Below are 20,354 nucleotides of genomic sequence, written 5' to 3' on the forward strand. Positions count from 1 at the left end.
CAGCTTTGCTGTGTTTGCGTTGTCATTTTAGGAGAAAATTCTCTTGGTTATTGAATATATTATTCTCCCTAAAATAGTACACTGGAGTACAGATCTTGACAAAAAGCCAGATGGAATCTCTTCTTATTTTCTTAATAATTGGTGTCTGAGCATTCTCTTACTTTAAGAAAAATCATCAATTACTTCTTCCGTTGGGTCCAATAAAATATTTATAATTAAACACTTTTCCCAGTTTATACAAAGATGAGTTCTCATGTCAAGATTACACTGTATTAAAAAAATAATACACTGTGATTGTGATGTTTCATTTTAATGACTTTATTGTTTCTGTTAAACATATTGAGAGTTTTCCTAACCTGTTTCTATAGCATTGCTGAATGTGTTTCTTTTTTTCCTATTGTTAATGTTAACACCAAATTTGAAGACTGAAAACCATGTGTTGAAGGGTGACTGCACGTAATGTGAAAAAAAAAAAAGAACCCATTGGGTGTGTGTGTGGTCCGCCTTGCTATGGATTTCTTCTGTAATACGCTGCCAAATCTTCTCTTTAAGTATTGTGAAAACTCTTTGTTTTTTTCAGGTCGAATGAGTGATTTGAGTGTAAGTGGTCATCCAATAGATTCAGAATCTAAAGAAGAAGAACCTTGTAGTGAAGAAACAGATGCAGAGCACAGTCTCATTGCTGAAATTTTCCCTCACATTTTTGACTTATATCCTAGCGAAGAGGATGAAGAGGAGGAGGAAGACTGTGCAAACGCTACTGAAGAAACAACCACCCCATCAGTGCAGTACATAAATGGGAAGCACCTCGTCACTCCCTTGCCCAACGACCCCGAAGCTGCAGAAGCCAGGCGTGGCCAGTTTGAGAGTGTTGCACCTTCTCAAAATTTTTCAGACAGCAGTGAAAGTGATAATCATCAGTTTGTGATAGCTGAAAGCGAATTGTCCACTGCAATGCAGTCAAACGAATCCAATGAATTGGAATCGCTTGAGATGACTTGGAAACCTGAGTCTTACCCTGAAATGCCTGAACACTTTTCTAGTGGTGAGCATGATGTGTTTCCCACAGTCCAATTCCATGATGGGAAAGCCACAGAGGATACAGTCTCAATCACTCAGAGGGGTCCTGAACTTGATAGTCAGACGTATGAAAAACTGGAATCAGTATCTTTGTCTCCTGAAGAATCTTCAGGAAGTGCTGCGATTGCCCTAGAATCACAGGAAGAAGTCTTTTCAAAGGCTCCAGAAGTTACATTTGGTGAGGAGGCAGAAAAAAGTACTTCTGACACATTTACTCCAATCATGGTTCTAGGTTCTGCAGCAACAAATGTTTTAGAAGAAGAATCAGTTCCCCAAACAGGAAATGTGCAACCTGATGATCCACTCTCTGCCACCGAAGGCTGGATACAAGTAACTGCTAACCACTCTGGAGAGCTCTTGGGGACTCCTTCTTCAATTCCAGTGCCGGAGGGCTCTGGCGAAGATGAAGAGGACAAAATTAAAATGTTCACCATGGTAGCTACTTTATCACAGAGCAATGCCACAAATACACATGATAATTTAGATACTGGCAAGACCATGATCACAGAAAGTGTTTTGGATGTTCCTGTCACCATCTCTTACTCTGTTTCTGAACAACCTTCTGTAGAAATAGTACCGACCAAATTCAAGAGCACAATAGACACATCTGCATGGGTTTTCAGTACTTCTGTTGAAGGAAAGAAACAAACAGAGGATGGAGAGGAAGCTACGAGTACAGCTGCCCCAACTGAGAAACCTTTGCCCACACAAAGATCTGATCAACTGATTTTACTCCCTGAATTAGAAAGTTCAAATGAAATGACATTTAGTGATGTAGCCTCCATTAGGAAAAGTGTAATGTCCTTGACAACACCTACCCAGTTGGAAAGGCAAATGACAAGTGCTATACCAGTCTCTACAGAAACAAGTGTTGGAGGGAGTCTGGGGGTCCAGGTCCCTGAGCACAGCACTGGTAGCCAGCCTGAGATTCTGGAAGGGCTGACCACTGTCCTAGGCTCTCTCTTTATGGAGCAAGGCTCTGGAGACGCTGCTGCTCATCCAGAAACCACCACTTTCCCTCCATTTCTCATAAATTCAGAGTCTGATATTCAAACCCCAAAGGAAGAAGATAGTACATTGCCTTCCCATGTAGCAACTACCCCATCTTTTGAGCCTACAGGATTCCTGTTGAGCACCGTGGATAGACAAGAGGCTAAAACTATAAGCCACACATCCAAGGGAAGCTTGGTCTCAGAGATAACTAGAGCCCCAAGTCATGGAGCTGAAGTTAAGGGCTTTGCTACACATGTTCCTTTTGAGGAAGATGCCAGTGGTGAGTTTAGAGAATACTCAACAGTTTCTCATTCTGTAACAGAAGATGTGATAACAATGGAAGGCTCTGGAGATGAAGACTTTATGAATATTCAGACCTCACCTTCTGCAATGCCTGTTTCAGATCACATCAGTCAAGGGCCTGACTTGGAAGGATCCAGTCACACCATGGCCAGCCCTTCAGCCTTCCCTTGGGAAGAGTTCACAGCCTCAGGGGAGGGCTCAGGCGAGCTCTACTCAGTCAGCAGCTCTATGGGGAAAGTTTCTAGTACAGAGTCTCCACTTATTGACCAAGGTTTGGGACAAATGGGAGCTATTACTGCAGCTGATCATGGACTCACTGTTACACCAACAGCAGTAGCTAAAGGTGTGGAAGGTGCAACAGATAGTGCAGCTGGTGGCACAATTTCAGTGGACCCTCTCCAAACTTTGGAACCAGCCGAATTGTGGTCTAGGGAAGAAGTCATCCCTGTAACAAAAGAAATTGAACATAAAACAGCATCAGATATAAAGACTGGAGAACAAAAGCCTCTTAACTCTCCCCAAAGCTCTGTTGCACCAGAACAAACAATTCTTGATTCACAAACCTCTACTGAGACCAAGCTCCTAATCACAGATTATTCTATACTTACAACAAAGCAAACTTACAGTTATGGCAAGGAAATCGAGGAGGAAGGTTTGCCCTCAGTACTCATGTCTACCCCAGATCCAGATAAAAAGCTTGTGGAATCATACGCTGCTTCCACTGAAGGTATTGAAAAATCACATTTTCTCTTAACTACTGGTTCTGTGACTGACTCCTCACCATCTCAAAATGTGGCGACAGATTCATCAGTGAAAGCAGAGGCAAGTATAAAACCTTCTCCTACAGACAGGAGACCATTCATCAGACAGCCAGATACTGAGCTCTTATTCTCTGGACTAGGATCAGGAGAAGAAGTTCTGCCCACCCAAGCCAGAGGATCAGTACATTTTACCAAAGTGGAACAAATCATTAGCACATTACATCCCCAGACCTCGCAAGTGGAAAGTTTAGAAACCAGGATCCCCAGTGATGAAATGGAAGACTCTGAGGGAATGGAAAATGTAACAACTGATGAAGATAGACAACTCGGTTTTAAAACTACCAGCTTCCCCGAAAATAGCCAGACAATATCCAGCTCCACGTTAATGGGCATTTGGGGTGACAGCAGAGGAGAAGGACTCACTGTGACACCTCTCACTTTCCCCAAAGACATTGAACAAACGCAAAGGCAGATGCTCAGTTGGGCAGAAGAAAGCCAAACTAATAGAGTACAAACGATGACTGCCCAGGTCTCTGACGTGAATTCTTCAACAGCAGAAACTAAAGAAACAGCCACGTCTTCTGTTGCCCTGGCACAGACTCATGGTTTGAAAATGGCCAAAGGATTTGTTACATCAACACCGAGGCCATCTGAATTGTTTTATGATCACTCTGGAGAAGGATCTGGGGAATTAGGTATTGCTGATTTACCCCACACTTCTGGAACTACTCAGGCAACCAGGCAAGGAAGCAGTGCATTTGTTTCCAATAGACCCCTGGACACACATACCGAGGTTCCCAGTGCTGAAGCTGTTACTGCTGATGGATTTCCAACCGTTTCGGTTGTGCTTTCTCTTCATACTAAGCAGAACGAACGCTCCCCTGATCCAGAGAGCACAGCAGCCAGTACCATGTTGGCTGAGAGGTCCACAGAGGGTGCTGCAGGTCGCTTCCCAGACAGTCTCAGAGACTTCAAGGATGCCACTTTAAAGCCTGCCAGGAGGAAAGCCACTGAAAATATGATTCTAGATTTGGACAAAGAGGACAAGGATTTAATATTGACAATTACAGAGAGTACCATCCTTGAAATTCCACACGAGCTGACGTCAGACAAAAATACAATCATAGATATTGATCACACGAAATCTGTGTATGAAGACATCCTGGGGATGCAGACCGACCCCGATCCAGAGGTGCCAGCAGGGTCACACGGTGGTGATGAAGAGAGCACTCAGCTTCAGGAGGAGTATGGGGTGGCTGCTAATTACTCTTTAGTTGATGAAAAGCTGGAGGGTTCTGGGGACATTCTGCTGGCCAGCTACACTCAGGCCACACAGAACGAGTCAATGCCTCTGGAAGACAGAAGTCAGTCATCCCACACAGGTTTTCTCTTCACCACTGGGATCCCCATCTCTAGCACAGACACTGAGTTAGACGTTTTCCTCCCCTCAGTACCAGCCCTGCCCATTCCAATTGAATCTGCCACAGTGAAGCCACAGATTGAAGAGCCCCAGGTGGAAACGAAAACCCTGGAGGATGTCTTTGAATCAAGCACTTTGTCAGATGGTCAAGCTATCGCAGACCAAAGTGAAGTCATATCCACTCTAGGCCATCTGGAAGGGGCACAGGAGGAGTATGAAGAGAAGAAGTATGTAGACCCTTCATTTCAGTCAGAATTCTCTTCAGGGTCTGAAGAGGCATTGACGGATCATCCACCCTATGTACATGTCAGCACTCCCCGCCTTATGGCTGAGAGATTAGCAGAGACACCTAATATGATGGAAGGATCAGCCTCTCCAGCATATAGTGATGCAACGTTAGCATCTTCAGCATTTGCCGAGTTGTCCCCTCAGACACCATCAGCTCCAGGCACTTTCCACCTCCACAGTGGGGCCTTTGAACACACAGATGTCCCAGAGCCAAGTAGTACTCAGCCACATACAGGTGCGGGAGCCACCCAGGTGTTCAAAGAGGATGTCACGGAAACTCATGCTGACACTGAAGCGACTTTCAAACCATCCCAAGAGACACACTTTGCCATAACTGAACCTCCATCTTCATCTCCTAACACGGAACTAGAACTTTCCGAAGAGGAAAATAAACCTAACTTACTAAAAGAAGTGAGAGCTTCTCCCACAGAACTAATAGCTGAAAGAATTGAGTTTCACCAAGACTCTAAAAACCAAGCCAGTGTCTCAGTTCCTGGAGAAACAGTCAGAGAGTTTCCCAGTGTTACAATGCCTCTAACTATCTCTGCCACCACCACTGCAAGGGACAGTCAGTTAGAAGGTGTTTCACAGTGGCCACAATCCACTTCTGCTCCCGCGACTCCTGGAGTTGAGACAGGTGTGGTGCCTCAGCCCAGCCCGCAAACTTCGGAGGAGCCCACTTTTCCTCCTTCTCTGGAAATAAACCCTAAAACCCAAGCTGCGCTGATCGCAGGGCAGCATTCAACAGTAACAGCATCAGATCAGCAAGTATCGGCACGGAATCTTGAGGCTCACAATCAGGCAACAGTAAGCACTGTGGAGTTAAATGCCAAGCTAGCAACACCAGCATTTTCCCTTTTGGAAACTTCTAATGAGAGCGATTTCCTGATTGGCATTGATGCAGAGTCAGTGGAAGGCACAGCGGTCTATTTACCAGGTAAGGCCACAGTATTTATCAGTCTGTTTCCAAATCTGGAAACAGTTGCTTGGTCCTAAACACGCATGTGTATATCTTGTTTTTCGTGATTTGAAGTCTAAATAGACTTTTATACTGTTGACATAACAGCAGGAACAGGCCATGGCATTGGGTCTTTCATAAGATGCATTGAAAGTAAGTACACATCATTTCCAGACCTTATATATAGCTTCAATTATTTTTCTGCATTTGAAAAGAAACAATACATAGTTGTAGCCTAAAAGAATAAGGTTGTTAATGGTGTAAAATTTTAATTTGTTTTCACCCACAGCTCAGATTATTGCTGTATTGCTATGCCATGTTCTGTCATTATGCATTTTAGTTGTGTATTTGTTTTTGTTTTTTTTTTTCAAGTACTGTTTTGGTTTTAATTGCCCATTGATCCGTGTGACTGTGGCAATATAAAAATCTGTCAGTCTTTTACAATATAAGACTAGGACATAACAGCAATAAATATTTTGCATAGTCTGTGTAATACCAGTAGTTCATACTTGAATGAACTTTCTGTGCCTCAGATACTCCACACATGCATCTAGCATAGGGCTTCACCATCGAGGGCAGCGACTCAGTATGTATTTGTGCTCTACCTGTAGAGAGAATTTCTGTCATATAGTGAATGTACAGAAGGCTTACATTTTATATTGGTCTATCTAGACTGTTTTATTTGATAGTTCTTAAAAATCTTGAAATCCATTATGATTATTCCCATTAAAAAGTAAACTAAAAGATGTGGAGAACCAGAGAGGTTTGGACACACAGCCATTCAGCAGTCAAAGTGAGATTTGAATCCAGACCTCTGTAGTACAAAGAGCTGCTTTCTAGGTTAATTTTTTAAAGCAACTACTGTTCAATACAATGTAAACCAGATTTCTTAAAGGATATATACTTGTAATATTCCTTTTCCTCTTAATTTAGCTTGAGAATATTGAGAAGTTATCTTTATTGTATTGTGTGGTAAAGTTATTATTTAAATAACAGTGTTAGTGGACTCAGCAAGCAAGCATAGTACCTAGCTTCTAGTAAGGAGAAGAATCAATATTTTAAGGGTAGTCCTGGTTGAAATTATCCTTTTAATGTTAATGAATGCATTTAATGGCCTGGCTATAATTGGACTTATTTTTCTGAATAGATCAATATTTTCTTTTGTGACTCTTGCTTCATTTTGTTGTGGTTCAAACAGAGAGAAATAATAATAAAACACAATTTTTATAAATGCTTGAGTGATTTTGTGAATAAAGTTTATCAAGGGTGGTTTTGAAAGCTACTGGACTTTTTCCTTGTTAGTGTTTGTTTTAGTCTATTTAATCTGCAAATGCTAACCAAATAATCTGGCCAGGATTTATGTGCTTGTTATTTAGTTGGAATATAATTTAGATTGGTAAAAATGTGACATAGAAATAATTGGTTAGTAACAACTAAATGGGTACATAGAAAGGAACAAATTCAGCCTGCAGGGCTTACAAAGAGTCTGTGCTGTGTATTTATCACCAAAAACAAAAATAAAAGGTCATTTTACTCTAATTTGGTAAACAGATGTTAAAATGTGGTTGCCTAGTCTATCTTTTGCAGAATTCAGCTTTCTGAGGTTAATACAAACTGTTTAGGGAAGAATGCAGTTTAAGAACACAAAACTTTTCCCCTGATCTGAACTGTTTCAGGTCCTTGGAGAGAACTTCCAGGTCTTTGTCTGATAGCCTTAGTCTTATTCCAGTGGTTGGGGTTGGGGAATGAACATAGCTATAATATTTCAGGTTTGTGTGGCAACATAGTGATTTTTAAAATTCACTCCCACATTAACTATCCATCTGAGTTTTCTGTAGAAGGTAATAAACAGATGTGTTGTTGACCGCTGCTTTGTAACTCAGGAGGCAATGGTATTTTAATGGAGTAAGATAATAAAGCAAAATGGCTATATTTGGAAAGAAAGAGTTTTAGGAAGTTTGGGATAGTTCTTAGAATGGCAAATGTAAGCATCTGAATTAAGTTTAACATGAATGGCCAATTAAGTGAAGACGTATCTCTCTAGTTTTTCTAATAGCTAAAATTTACTTAACACTCAGAAAGTTTAACTTTCTAGTATAGAAAAGACTCTGTTATTTCCACAGAATTACCTTGTTTTGCTCTCATCTTTTTTCAGTTGTTATTTCATAATTACATGTCTTTCCCTGACCCCTTAGATATTTGAGAATCTCAGGATGTAACATTCTTGAAAATACGGTTGTATTCCATAAATAATCTATTTTTCTTTCAGTGATTGTGTGAAATTTCTCTCATTTGGATTCTTGAATACTTTGAAACTTAAGCAATCCTGCCAAATATATAAAAAAGAAATTTAAGCTAGTACTATAAATACAGCTATTTAAGTAATCCTATGGGCTAAACTTTGTGCTTCAAATTGCATCACTATTTGCTTCTAAGGATTATATTTTAGATCATTCTCTTGGATTTACATCTTTAATCTTTTATCTGTAAGAAGTGTCAACTTTATTTGTGCTTTAATAAAATTGTAAGAAAAAAATTGGAGTTTCATATTAGGCAAGGTTTTTGTGTTTAGGTTTGTTTTTATACAGTAGCATTTAATCCATGTGTTGCTTTTCTTCAAGTATAGTTTAAAGGAGTACATTTGGAACGTGTTTTTGGAAAAGGCATGTTAATGTAGCAGAAGAGACTACAGTGCACACTTTCGAAGAAAAAGTTTCTGAGCATTAAGTGGTAAAAGGCAATAATAATTCAAATGATGGTAACAGCCGGTCTGCTAAAAAGAATGCATGTTTTGTTTTGTGTACCCAGCCATTTCACATGAACTAACTCCATTTAAAAGAATACATTTTCCATTCACTGTGCACATATGTGTAATCATTTTGACTAAAATCAATTGCCATTATCATGCCAACTAAAATCTGCGGTAGACTATCTTAGTTGCCAGATACAGTACAAACTGTTGTTTAAAGATAATGCTGGTTAAATCCAGAGATGAATAGATGCGATTTGTAATGATTAGTTATAATGACAAGAAACACTCCAGAAAGTAAAGCTAATGTTAATTTTGTGTCTAGTATCTTTACAATGCTATGGTAAAGCTTATATGATGGTAGCAGTTAAGTGACATTCTTTTGTTAAAACACATTGAAACTGATGATGAGCCTAATCACCTTTCTTACTTTCCTGAACGCTGTAGGACCCGATCGTTGCAAAACGAACCCGTGCCTTAATGGAGGCACCTGTTATCCCACTGATACATCCTATGTTTGCACCTGTGTGCCAGGATACAGCGGAGACCAGTGTGAACTTGGTAAGATGTTTTTGGCCTAAAAGAATGTGATTCTTTTCTAGACTGCATTTGCATTGCTTGAATCACTCAGAAGGTTTTGGGGGAGCCCAGGTGTGAATAAACTGTTAACAAAGGAAGCTAAAGGCCTTAGAGTTATTTAACTCAGATGCAGGGGAGTGGGACAGATGTTTGCTGAATTCCATTAATATACACAAGATTCAGTGAGACTTGCTTATGTCATTCATTACTTTTTGTGCTGTATGGGTTGTTGTTGTTATGTGCCACCGAGGTGCTTGCGACTCATAGCGACCCTATGGACAACAGCTCTGAACCCTGCTCTAGGCTCTGCCAACTTCATCATCTCTGAAACACCCACCCCTATTACCCCAGTTATTGAGTCAATCTATCTCATTCAGGGTCTTTCTCTCTTTTTTTTTTTAATTAATTTTAATGAAAGTTTACAGGACTTAGGGTTTCCAGTCATTCATTGTTGCACTTTTCTCCCTGACCACCCCTCCTCCCCAATTCACTTTTCTCCTTGGTGAGTAAAAGAAAAACTCTTTCATTGCCATGCAATCCCTCCCCCCAAGTCCACTGCACTGTGCAGCCTTCATTCTGGACTCCTTTCATGACAATAATACCTAATCATATATCCCTTTTAAACAGTTCTCTCCCTCATCTGTTGCAATGCAGTATACATCATTCCTCCCCTTCTTCTCTGTCTTCCGTCAACCCCAATATCAGTCCTAATTACAATAGTGGTCCTATGCAATATTTGTCCTTTTGTGACTAAGATATTTCACTCAGCATAATGTCCTCTAGGGTCATCCACTTAGCATAGTATTTCATGAGTTCCTTGTTTTTCAGTGCTGCATAGTATTCCACTGTATGAATATACCAGAGCTTCTCAACCCATTCATTTCTTGATGGGCACTTGGGTTGTTTCCAGCTCTTTACTATTGCAAACAAAGCTGCAATAAACATGGGTGTGTAAGGGTCTTTCTGTCTTGCGCTGTCCCTCCACCCTTCCAAGTATGAAATTCCTCTCAAGGACTGGTCCGTCCTTTCAACATGCCGCAAGTATGTCTAATGGAGCTTCAGATCCTTGCCTCCAAGGAGCAGCTCAGTTTCACCCTCATGTGACTTTACTAACAATGGAGACAAGGACATTGCTCTTTATATCTTAAGCTTTCTTGTTTTTGTTGTTATTTCTGTACAGGGAGTTGGAACTGGCTCTTAGCCGATCCTTTGGTGGGTTTTCCGAGGCAGTAAATCACAAGGAAGATTGCCCATCTTTCTATCTCAGAATAACTGGTAGCTTTGAACTGTGGGCCTTTGAGTAGACAGCACAACTCTATTCCACTAAGTCACCAGAGGTCCCTGAAAACTTTCGTAGAATTGCCAGATAAAATGTTAAAATGTACTATGGCAAGTTAAACTTTACACTCATATAATAAGAAAATGAAGTTTTAGTACTTATGTATAAATAAAGGAGCACTTATAACACAATAGTTAAGTTCTTGTCTGTTAATCAAAAGGTCATTAATTGGAACCCACTGGCAGTTCTGTAGAAGAAAAGACTGGACAATATGTTTCCGTTAAGTCTATAGCCGAGGAAATATTCTATTCTGTCTTATAGGGTGGCAGTGAGTCAGAATAGACTCCATGACAGACAACAATAATAGCAGGGACAGATAAGTATCTGCCATTGTGTCTACAGCTACTTGTTACCTGACATACAACATGATGAAACATTGTCAGGTCCAGAGTTTACCCTCAAATTGCTGGCATGTTGTGTCCGTTTTGAGTATTGTGCAAACCCATCTCCTCAGGGATAGAGGGTTTCCCTGGCCCTTCCTGGCACCCTGCCTCTCCAAACTTGACATTTGCCGCCAGCGATTCATTCTGTCTGGTGATAGGTCCAAAGCAAATGAGTTGGATAATGCTTTGCTGTAATTTCATTGACTAAAGATTGGGAGTATGCCCTTGGGATTTTTCTTCTTTCTCAGTCTGTCAGCTCAGTTGAAACCTGTCCTTCACTGTGACAATGCTGGTATTTGAAATGCCTGACACGTATTCATCCTCGGAGCAGCACCCAAGCTACTACAGGACGGCAAACTGTCGGATGGAGGCTTTTACATTTTTTTAAAAAAAATATTCTCAAGATATTACATGGAATGTACTTAACACTAAAACATTATTTTTACTTTGTTTTCTTATTTATAATTTTTAAAAGATGGATCTTAAATTGCAATTTAACTGGGTAAAATGGTTTGTTCTTTTTTAAGGTGTTATTGTGACCTTTTATGATTTTGTTTCAGATTTTGATGAGTGTCACTCAAATCCCTGTCGGAATGGAGCAACATGCGTTGATGGGTTTAATACATTCACGTGCCTCTGCCTTCCAAGCTACGTTGGTGCCCTTTGTGAACAAGGTGAGAGCCACTGTTTCCTTTATTCAGTGAGGAGTCTTAATAATTCAGAGGGTGCTTCTCAGCAGCATTTTGTCATACTGATTGGATCGTTGTGGCCATGCTCATCTTAGTACATATTTTTTCCTGCAGAAGGCCCTCCCAAGTTATTTAACTCCATTAGGTTTATTCATCTGGTAACTTAACGGTAAGGAGTTTTGCTGCCAAGCCAAAGGCACTCAGTTCAAATCCACCAGTTCAAGTCTATGGGAGAAAGATGGATAGTCTCCTTCCATGTGATTTACAGCCTTTGAAAACTCACAGGAGGGTCAGCATTGAGTCAGTTCCAACTTGATGGCACATAGAAACATCTCAACAAATATTAGCTTGATCATCATTATTTTACTGATAGGCATTACAGATACAAATAAAAACTGGAATAAAGACATTTAGCCAACAGTGAAGGATGCTGTGGTATGTGTTCTTCCTAGGGACAAATTACACATTCACCTGAACCTGCATCGGTGATATGCATGCCTAAGAGCTTTGAATTCCATGTTGTCATTTTTAAGTGCTAGCGATTACTCTGAACCTTAGTGGCTGTGTGCATAAAACAAAGCTTTTCCAGATTCTGCACCATCCTTTTAACATTTTCTGGGTTCACACCCATTGTTCCAATCACTCTTATCATTCCACCTTGATGAGGGTCTTCTTCTCTTTTGCTGACCTGATTTTTCAAATATGATGTCCTTATCCAGGGACTGGCTTCTCCTGGTAACATGCCCAAAGGATGTGCCACAGAGTCTAACCATCCTTGCCCTTAAGGAAATCTCTGACTTCTTCCAACACAGCTTTACTTTAGCATTACATGGTATATTCTGTATCCTTCTCTAACACTACAATTCAAAGACATCATTTCTTCAGTCTTTCTTATTCTGTATCCATCTTTCACATGTATATGAAATAATTACAAAAATCCCATGTCTTGACTCAGGCATATCGTAGGCTTTTAAGTAATGCCCTTGTTCTGCAGCATTTTAAAGTTTCTGGCAAGAATTTAATTTTTCTAGAACTCCATCAGTGATTGAAGAAAGATACACAGTCTCCTCCTGTTAAGATTTACAGTCTTGGAGCCAGTCAGTTGCCTTCATTTTCTCTCCCTCAGCACTTGAAACTTCATGGACTTAGATGCCATCATCAAACTTCCCTAGAGAATGAAGTGATACCGTTTTTTGAATATATTAACTTTGCTTGGGAAATACTATGTAAAAGATGTGTCTCTGCTCACCAGGAAACTTTTCTACGGAAGAAACATGCATATTCTGAATGAAAGACTGGCCTGTTTTCACAATGGCTTGGATCTCGTGATCCCTGTTATTTGTATTTTATGGCCAACCTGAGAGTGTATTTTAGGTGGTTAATGGTAAAATTTCTTAATCCATCAATCAGAACCACATTGCATGCTCAGCACACTCTCCCTTGGAATGTCGATTTCCTCTATTTAATGTCGTACAGTGGTTTGGCTTTGATAAAAGTGCCCAGTGCCAGACTTCCATTCCACCAGACAAAATGAAAATGCATTAGACACTCAGACACATTGGTCTGGCCCTGTGTTCTGCTTTGCACTACTAATTTAGACTTCTCTGCAATTAAAGCAAAGCTATAAGAAGTGGGTGTATATTGAATTGCCATTAGAAGAGAATGGATAGTTGCTGGCTTTTAGGTTTTGGTTGTTATTACCATCCAATAGGTTGAGTCAGTTTGTTTTAGAATTGTAAATCATAAATATAAAAGTAAGCCAGATTGGACTCTCTTCTTAGAAGAAAATATTAGGAGGATGTCCTTTGTTAAAGGAAGCAAAAAGTGAGATACCTGAGATATTCAAATATTTAAATGATTCTGACTTCCCTTATTTCCAGGTACAAGGAGCCAGTCAAAAAATGTCCAGTAGATATTTACTGAGTACCTACTATATTTCAGACTGTCCTGGGCACTGGAGACAGAGTTGTAAATAAGCAAACAAAGTCTCTGCTCATGTGGAACTGACATCCTGGTGATTCTCAAAATTCTTGACAAAGAATAAAGAGTTACTATTTAAAACTTGAACACTGATGGCCTAGTGGCAAGAAACTGTGCTGCAATTCCAAAGGCACATGGTTCAAGGACAATCTCCTCCCGTATGATTAACTGCCTCTGAAAACCCACCAGAAGATCAGCTATGGGTCAGTTATGACTCTATGGTACACAACAACAACAATTTAAAACTTAGGGAGCTCTGGTGGCCTAGTGGTTAGAATTACACTGCCAAAAGCTGGAGGGCTCAAATCCACCAGCTGCTTTGATAGAGAAAAATAAGCCATCTTATGTGATTCACAACTTCTGGAAACCTAGTGGTAAGTCAGCTATGAGTCGACTCCAACTCAACAACACATAAAAACAACAATTTAAAACTCCGTGATTGACCACATGTTTCATTACTTGACACAGCAATTTGGTAAGTTAATAGGATAGAGACTGAGGCTCAAGGGGAAAAGTGACACTTTCCAGGTCACACTGCTTTGTTGTTACTGGTTGTTGTTTGATGCTGATGAGTACAACTCAGTGACACTGTGATCAACAGATCTGAACAGTGTCCTATCCTGTGGCATCCTCACCATCTCTGACCCACTTGAGCTCAGTGCTGCAGTCACTGTGTCAGTCCATCTTGTTGTGTGGCTTCCTGTCACTCCCTGAGAAATAGCCTTTCCTAGCAACATGCCCCAAGTATGTGGACAATGACGCTTTGTCATCCTTGCCTCCAAGGACCATTCTGACTGTACTTTCTCCAAAACGTATCTGTTTGTTCTTTTGGTAATGTATGGAACATTTCAGTAGTCTTCTCCAACATCGTATCTCAAAGGCATCAACTCTTCTGTCATCCTTCTTCATTGTCCAGCTTTCAGATGCATAACAGGTAACTGAAAAGATCATGGTTTGAATCAGGCAAACCTTAGTCTTCACACTGACATCATTGTTCCTCAGTAATCTGGAGAGGTCCCTGCTAGGTTCCTTCAAAGTCTTCTCCAACCCCTAGTGACACATCTAATTTTGCTGTCCTCACAATCTCTGCTCTGCTCAAAGGCCTTGTTGCAATTATTCCTTTTTATTGAGGATCTTCTTCTTTTTCTCTATCAACCTTTCTAAGCAGGATGTTGATTTCTAGGGTCTGGGCTGTCTTGACAATTGTTTGGCATCATTAATATATGTTGTTGTTGGCCATAGAGTCATAACTGACCCATACTGGACCCTCTAACAGATTTTCAGAGGCAGTTAGTTGCATGGGAGGAGATTGACCATCCTCCCCCTGCAGAACAGCTGGTGGCCTCGAACTGTGTACCTTCAGGATTGCAGTGCAGCTTCTTGCCACTGAGCCACCAGAGCCATAATCTGTTATGTTGTTGTTATTGTTCTGTGCCATCAATTCACTTGCAACAGCCCTAAACCCTGTTCTATCCTGTACCAACATCACTGTCTCTGACATGCCTATTCCCATTACCTCAATCACTGAATCGATCCATCTCATCGAGGGTCTTCCTCTATTGTGCTGTCCCTCCACTCTCCCAAACATGATGTCCGTCTCCAAGGACTGGTCCCTCCTTGAAGCATGCCCAAAGTGTGTCAGACGAAGCTTCAGAATCCTTTTTGTTCTTTTGGCAGTAACAGATTTGTTTGTTCTAGAGTATTGGAATACTCTTTGCCAACACCACAATTCAAAGGCATTAATTCTTTAATCTTCAAGGTCACTACTAGTGAATTAAAAAGTGAGGAAAGTCAACCTAAGTGGAATAACTCTAATGAAAACTCCTGCATTTCTCCATTTTCTACACTTCTAAAGAATCTCTGCAAGGCAACCTAGTGGTACAGATAGTTAAGCACTTAGTCGCTAACCTACAATACAGTGATTTTAACCACCTGGTGCCTCCACAGGAAAAAAAGAAAGAGTTGATGATTTACTTGCATGGAAGTTAGAGCCAAGAAAATGCTCTGGGGCAGTCAGCTGTGTCACAGGGGGTTGCCTGGAGTGGAGATCAATTACACAGCACCTAAAAAACCAAAGAACTCTCCAAGATAAACACTTTATTTCTGTATTTTAAGATGGATTAAGAGACATAACTGACCTTTAAAGGGATTTAGGAGTCAGTTACCTTTTTCTTCTCAAGGGGGAAAAATGTTTATTTTGTCTTCCATCTCTGGTGCCACCTAACTTTCAAGTGTATTCTTTTATCTGCACTGTTTTCTGGGGAACCATGTGCCGGGTGTTTACCAGCTGCAGCTGTGCTCCTGTGATTTACTGCCAGGATACAGAAAGATTTTATTTTCTCCACTCTTCAGGTTGCCTAAGAGCAAATGTTTTCTTCATTAACAGCAGCATTTGTTGTCTAAACAATATTCCGTCCAAATCTCGGTGAGGGCTGTGTCAGCCATTGTTCTTCAGCTGACCTCTTCTTTGCGTTAATAATTCCCTAACCCTCCTAACTCTAGAAAAGGGAGTGCATTTTGGTCAAAGAAGAATGTACGGACTCTAGATCCACAGAGAAATGAGTCTGACCTCACAGATTGTTCTGAGCTCAGCATCTACCTGGGAGAAGTACTAATGTGGTGATAGTTACCTAAGCTTGCAAGTTCTGTTCCAGAAGTGTTGGACTTGAATAACCTAATTGGAAAGATGTAAGCTTTTGGGGTGACTGACAGGAGTTGTAAACTCCCACACCTGCTCACTGTGAAATGTCTTGGAGCAATATTGTATGCAGAATTTCTGCTTCTTCGGTTTTTGCAGTTTGAAAGGAAAATCATCTAATGGTATTTTGTTTTAAAGGGAGTTCTGTGAGTGAATCTGTTTTCATGCAAAAGATAAAAACCAGACTAAAACAATTTGATTAAGTAAAGATATGAAAGGATGCATTAAAGAATTATATTCTGATGTATTATTTAATAGAGAGCCTCTAAAATTTTAGTTTATACAGTTGAAATTATTATTTCCAAGGTTTGAGAAAAGTTGTACTACAGTGGTAGTATAGCACTGATTTTGGCAGTAAGAGTATTGTAAAATCATTCACAATTCTCTTCCCTTCAACTTTCTGTGGTTAAGTGCCATTGTGTCAGCTCCAGCTGGTAGTGAGAGAACCCATTCACAACAGAGGGAAACCCTGCGGGTCCAGGAACCCTTTGCCACAGTCACTGTCTCAGTTGAACTTGTTGAAGCTCATTCTGGTTCTTCACAACCGTCTACATGGGTCCCTCTACCGTCTACAATCATCATGCTCTTCTCTAGGGACTGGCCTCTCCTGCTGATATCCTCGAAGCATGTTTAGAGGAAGTCTCCCTGTATTCCCTCCTAAAGAAGCCTTCTGGCAACACTTCGCCAAGACAGAGTCATTTGTACTTTTGAAAGTCCATGGCATAGACAGTCTTCTTCACCAAAACTATAATTCAAAGACGTCAGTTCTTCTTTATTCTTCTTTATTAATTGTTTAACCTTCTCATATAGGAAACTCGGTTTCCTCTTTTTCCTTCTGACATAAAATTCTTCCAAGGAAACCTACTGTCTCCAAGTAGCCAATGTTTGTATCATTCTTGGGCATTGAATCTTTTCCTGTGAGATTTGGTGGTCATACAATACTTTAGTAAAATTCAAAACTTCCAGTGCACACTATTCAAAACAATTAGTCAGCCAGTAACTAAACAACAGACCTCATAGACTAAACTGAAAAGAAGCCTACTTGCAGAGATAAGCTGCATCTGTTGTATGGTTATGCTGGAAGTTACTGAAGTCCAGAAAAAAATTGAGTTTTTCAGGATGCAGGCTTTGCCGCAATTACTAGGAAGAAGAGTAAATGCAGTGAGGGTCAAAGGGCAGTTTGAGTTTCGATTTGGCCACCACGTCTGACTTGCAAAAGAAATACTTCTTTAATTTAGGAAAGTTTAGGTTTTTTTCATCCATCATTAAATGTAGGGGAGTTGTTATTAGGTAATGGAATGGTTTTCTCAGTACTTGAAGGTCCTATAAACTTGACAATTTGTTAGTTCTTAAAAACTATTATTTCAGTATATTTACTTTTCCAGAAGAATGGTGTTGAGTAAGATAATACTTTTTAAAAGTCACAATAATTTCTCTTGATTATTATTCAGTCTATTTAGTTGACCCCCACCTGGGGAGGAGAGAGTCTGAGGAAAGATTCCCAAGGAGACTAGAGCAGTGAGCAATACTGCTTCATTAGTGAGAAATCCATAAAAACTGGCAATTTACAATGTATGACTGAAGCTTCTAACAGTGTGAAAATTTAGAAAGATCTGAAAAAAAAAAGCTTCCATCCCAATAAAATACTGATGATGGTATGCTAGTGAAAGCATATAGGTGTTGGGGGGGGGGTGGTCAAAGGGAGAAGCTTGGTAAAGCAGAGAGTAGTTTGAGTTACTTTATTCTTGAGCTCTAACTCTGGTGTGGCCCAGTGTTAAGAATCTGCACTGCAACCGCCTTAGGCTCTTAGAATCTGCCAGCTGCTTCACAGGAGAAGGATGGGCAGTCTCATCCCTTTGAATTAACTGCCTCTTAAGACCCTCTGGAGGGTCAGCTATGGGTCAGTTTTGACTCATTGGTACACAACAGCGATGGCATAGTCTATAAGGAGTTGTCGCTTAACCCGTAGTTCTCGAACTTCTCTGGTGATTTGATTCCACCAGTTGCCCTGCAGAAGAAAGATGGCTGTCTGCTCCCGTGCGATTTACAGGCTCCCAAACCCAATGAAGGCAAAAGACATGCAGTTCTCACTACTCCCAGAAGTTGCCTACTTATGAAGGATCCCCCACGTCCCCCCTGTAAATCTTATTCAAGTACGTGTGTCTGCCCCATGCCTTGGGAAATGAATGGCAAGGAACTGCTTCCCCAGCCTTTGAAGTCCTTATGCAAATAGAGCTTTCATAACCCACACTTTCTGGAATTCTTATCTTATCACTCTAAAGATTGAGTCTCTTTAGAAAAGGTTTTTTTCTTTTTTCTTTTTTTAGGAATCAGCCCCAGTTGCTTTACAAGGCCATCAGCAGACACTGCTGCTGCTTAACTGATTGTATTTTATTCCCCTCCCCTCCTCTTGCTACACACTAGCTTTAATTAAGGAAATTGCAGTTCAGGATAAATAGTGACTTTTAAGCCCAGAGCAGGAGAGGGGTTAGTTGGGCTCTCTCAAAATCAATTTCTTTGTCATTGGGTAAATTGTCACCAAGTTGTAAGAATCACTTTCCTCAGGGACATTGCATAGATACTGGCTTGGATCTTCTGGTAACACTTGGATTGGCGAGCAGTGCCTGAATGACATAGGTGAGTTTAATAAGCCCCTGCCTGGTTTTCTTCCCAGACACCGAGACATGTGACTACGGCTGGCACAAGTTCCAAGGGCAGTGCTACAAGTACTTCGCGCATCGACGCACGTGGGACGCCGCTGAACGGGAATGCCGGCTACAGGGCGCCCATCTGACAAGCATCCTGTCTCACGAAGAACAAATGTTTGTGAATCGTATGTACAAGAAAGACCCATGCTTTTCTGGAACACCCCTCATTCTCACAGATTTCTTGGGTTTTTCTGTAGCCAGCTGAAAAGAAGTAGCTTTCTTGATTGTGATTCAACTTTATTAAGCCTCTCATCTGTGAATAATTTAAAATTGTCTCACTCTGTGAGTGAGTCCCACATTTTGGGAAGCATTCAACTGTAATAATACTGGAAGGGTTAGCTTAGTTTTTGCCAGCAGTAATATGTGGGATGGCATGCTACAAGTGGAATCATTTAATATTGCTGTTAGTTGATTATTTCTTGACTTAGAAAAGGTCCTTTTCATGGAGTTCAGCCCAACTCTTTATGATCTCTATAATAAATATGCTTGCATGCCACCTAATATTAAAACACAACCTTTAGTTGTGTTTACCCTTCTAATTAAAATGGAATTATTAATAAATAATACCCAATAGTTACCCTCTGCATATATTAGTTCTCATCGAAGGTTCTGGAGCATTGGTGGCTCTGTAGACTAATCATTGATTGGGCTTTTAATCTAGTGGTTGGTGGCTCAAATCCACCAGCCACTATGTGTGACAAACGTAGAGCAATCTGTTCCTGGAAAGATTTACAGCATCAGTAAGATGGGCAATCTCCTCCTGCGCAAATACTGCCTTTGAAAACCTGCCTGAGGGTTAACTATGGGTAGGTTCTAACTCTATGGTAAATAACAATTCCATCTTATAGGGGTTGGGGAGGTTTTGGTTTTTTTTTTTTTTTTGGAGGGGGTTTGAGTCAGTATTGACCCAGTGGAAGTAAGTATGGATCTAAGTTTCTAATAATCTTTAACCATAGAAAGTAAATGTCGTATTAAGAATGGCACAAATAAGGAGAAATTGGAAACTAAAAGCATTTAATTTACAGTGACTTAAGACCTCTATGCTGCTTACGATTCACCAATAATAAATTAAGACAAAATCATTAATGTATAGCAGAGATAATAGTAGTTTTTATGTAATAAATATATAAATCTGATTTTGGTCATCTTTTGGGTCAGGAAACTTTGTTTTATGCACTATTAAGTGTTCTTTTATGATTCTTGCTATCTTTTAGATGTTTGATTTTTATTTTGGTATCTGTGTAAAGATTCACGTAACATCACTGGGTGGATATCTTCACCAGTGACTCATCTCATAGTGAGAGTAATTCTTTTTCTTTTCTTTTTTTTAAATTTATTTTCAGAACTGTCTAGTCTAGGTGTTCCCTGTTTAACATGTTTTGAGAAGAAACACATGACTTCCAAAAGTCAGGCTGGCCTGGGTAGA

The 20,354-nt window shown here is 40.3% G+C and overlaps 1 protein-coding gene across 4 annotated transcripts in view; it reads left to right on the plus strand.

Moving 5' to 3' along the window:
* The window catches only part of VCAN (versican), a 151,955-nt gene that overhangs the window by 95,788 nt on the left and 35,813 nt on the right, over positions 1-20,354 (plus strand). For 2 of the 4 annotated variants that reach the window (XM_006889868.1, XM_006889869.1), the window contains 4 exons: positions 581-5,782; positions 9,000-9,113; positions 11,414-11,527; positions 18,895-19,053. In XM_006889868.1, coding sequence (XP_006889930.1) covers positions 581-5,782; positions 9,000-9,113; positions 11,414-11,527; positions 18,895-19,053 — 5,589 coding nt within the window. The remainder of the gene's footprint in view (positions 1-580; positions 5,783-8,999; positions 9,114-11,413; positions 11,528-18,894; positions 19,054-20,354) is intronic. The other 2 variants (XM_006889871.1, XM_006889870.1) reach the window with 1 other exon arrangement.

The sequence above is a fragment of the Elephantulus edwardii genome, unplaced genomic scaffold (genome assembly GCF_000299155.1).
Source record: "Elephantulus edwardii isolate Elephantulus edwardi_28Jun2011 unplaced genomic scaffold, EleEdw1.0 scaffold00082, whole genome shotgun sequence".
NCBI lineage: Eukaryota > Metazoa > Chordata > Mammalia > Macroscelidea > Macroscelididae > Elephantulus > Elephantulus edwardii.